At 50.1% G+C, this 2,461-nt stretch overlaps 1 protein-coding gene across 2 annotated transcripts in view; it reads left to right on the top strand.

The window, feature by feature from the left end:
- Nucleotides 1-1,362: 1,362 nt before the first annotated feature.
- The window catches only part of RBP5 (retinol binding protein 5), a 5,938-nt gene continuing 4,839 nt past the window's right edge, over nucleotides 1,363-2,461 (top strand). Inside the window, exons 1-2 of one of the 2 annotated variants that reach the window (XM_042450974.1) lie at nucleotides 1,370-1,544; nucleotides 1,607-1,746. In XM_042450974.1, the coding sequence (XP_042306908.1) occupies nucleotides 1,396-1,544; nucleotides 1,607-1,746 (289 nt within the window). In that variant the 5' untranslated portion in view covers nucleotides 1,370-1,395. Of the gene's footprint in view, nucleotides 1,747-2,461 lie in introns of both variants that reach the window. The other variant, XM_042450975.1, reaches the window with a different exon arrangement.

The raw sequence follows: 2,461 nt of genomic DNA, 5'->3' as shown, positions 1-2,461 counted from the left end.
GATTGTGGCCTGTTACAGACTGCCAAAATAAAGCTGCTTCGGGTCTCTTTGGAGGTATGCTGTTTAAATTATGCATGCATCCTAAGAATCCAGAAGCTGCACCAAAGCTGCACTCCAGTGCTTAGGAATGGAATGTGGCTTTGGCGCGACCTCCGGACTCTTAGGACCCATGCATCATTTAAACAGCATACCTCCAAAGAGACCTGAAGCAGCTTTATTTTGGCAGTCTGTAACAGGCCTAGGAGTCCAAGTAGACCACAAGTTGAACATGAGTCAACAGTGCGATGTGGCAGCTAACAAGGCCAATGCGATTTTAGGCTGCATCAATAGAAAGAAGTATAGTGTCTAGATCAAGGAAAGTAATAGTGCCACTCTATTCTGCTTTGGTCAGGCCCCACCTGGAATATTGTGTCCAGTTCTGGGCACCACAATTCAAAAAGGACATTGAGAAACTGGAGCGTGTCCAAAGGAGGGCGACTAAAATGGTGAAGGGTCTGGAAACCATGTCCTATGAGGAGCAATTTAGGGAGCTGGGGATGTTTAGCCTGGAAAAGAGAAAGTTAAGAGGTGATATGATAGCCCTGTTTAAATACTTGAATGGATGTCACATTGAGGAGGGAGCAAGCTTGTTTTCTGCTGCTCCAGAGGCTAGGACCCGGAGCAATGGATGCAATGCAATCTGGTTAGACCTCAAGTGCTCTGAGGAAACGGTTTTGCTCCTAAAGACGGACAAAGAGATCATCACACTGGCGACCACTGACTTTCCGCACGTGACTTCCCTTCGAAAATACATCATGGACTTTGACCTGGTGTGTTGAGTGAAGAGGGGGGACTTGGGGCCAGTGGCATTGGAGCAAGTGCCGGTAGCAGCCGACAAGGCTGGCCTCTGGCCGTGGGAACAAGTCGGCGGTTCTGGGGTAGGTTGATGCCTGGCAAGGTAGAAATACATGCCAACGTGTTTCAGAAACACAATTCTTGGCCATGCCATGTGCGGCTCAGCACAGGCTCGCCTCTTGTTACCTAAAGAAAGAAAGAAAGAGGGAAGGAAAGAGAAAGAGAGAGAGAAAAGGGGGGAGAGAGAAAGAAAGAAAGAGGGAAGGAAAGAGAAAGAGAGAGAGAAAAGGGGGGAGAGAGAAAGAAAGAAAGAGGGAAGGAAAGAGAAAGAGAGAGAGAAAAGGGGGGAGAGAGAAAGAAAGAAAGAAAGAAAGAGGGAAGGAAAGAGAAAGAGAGAGAGAAAGGGGGGAGAAAGAGAGCCCCTCCTTCCCTCGGTGCCTGCCCCCCCTCTCTCTCTGGGGCGGACCGAGGAGGGGACTCTTACGGCGGTGGGGCTCCCTCTGGAGGCCCCGCGGAGGAGGAGGAGGAGGAGGCGATATATAAGCCCCGGCAGAGGAGGGCATGGGGAGGAAAGAAGGAAGAAAAGCAGAAAGCAAAGAAGGCAGCCTCCTCCTCCTCCTCCTCCTCCTCCTCCTCGCTGGTCCGAGACCCCAGCCCTTGCCTCACTTGGCTCCCTGCCTTCCCTCTATCCAGCCGGCTCCTTCCATCCTTCTCTCTCTCTCTCTCTTCTTTCTTTCTTTCTTTCTTTCTTTCTTTCATCCACCCATCCTGCTCTCTCTCTCTCTCTCTCTCTCTCTCTTTCTTTCTTTCCCTTGCTGTGCCTGCCTTTCCTGCCCGCGATGCCCCCCAACCTCTCGGGCTACTACCGCTTCGTCTCCCAGGACAACATGGACAACTACCTCCGAGCCTTAGGTGAGCCTCCCCACTCCCACCCACAGCCCCCTTTTAGCTGAGACAGGAAAGGATCTGGGATTGAAGATCCTGCAAAGAAAGTCCAGGGTTGTTGGGTTGGGTTTTTTTTGGGGGGGGGGTGTCTTCCAAGAGTGCCTTGGAGCATGTGCAGAGTGCCACCCAAGCAGGGCTTGGAAGGCAGACAAGCTTAGGCGGAGCTCAGCCCTGGCACTTTCCTTCTCTATTCATTTATCCGAAAGGTTACACAACGAATCCACTCATTGGCAACATCTTCTTCCACCACTTGGCCCTGATGCAATATCTTCAAGGCTTTGAAACATGGCCTCTCCTCCCATCCTGTGATTTCGTGGTAAGCCCTTGCCACACAGACTTGTCAAGTTAGGCATGTGTCACTGTTGTTTCTGATATTTACAACACAGAAACAATAACAACAACAACAACACACGCCTAATTTTAGAACAAAATCACAGGATCATAGGAGATGCTACACTTCATGCTCTTGAAAATACTCCACCAGCGCCAAGTGGTGCAGCTTCAGTCCTACCTCTAGTTTGTTAGAGACACTTGGCAAACCAATGTCTCATATTTAGGAGACAGCGCTCAGCCAAGCGCATGTAATAAGGTGGAGATAATAAGACTGGGATTCGCATGAGGAACTTTCTGGTGTGTCTCTCAGGAGTTTAACACACTGGGGCTAATTTCGGCATTAAAGAGA

This window comes from Sceloporus undulatus, chromosome 2 (genome assembly GCF_019175285.1).
Source record: "Sceloporus undulatus isolate JIND9_A2432 ecotype Alabama chromosome 2, SceUnd_v1.1, whole genome shotgun sequence".
Classification (NCBI taxonomy): domain Eukaryota; kingdom Metazoa; phylum Chordata; class Lepidosauria; order Squamata; family Phrynosomatidae; genus Sceloporus; species Sceloporus undulatus.
This window is presented reverse-complemented; position numbering and strand designations above follow the sequence as displayed.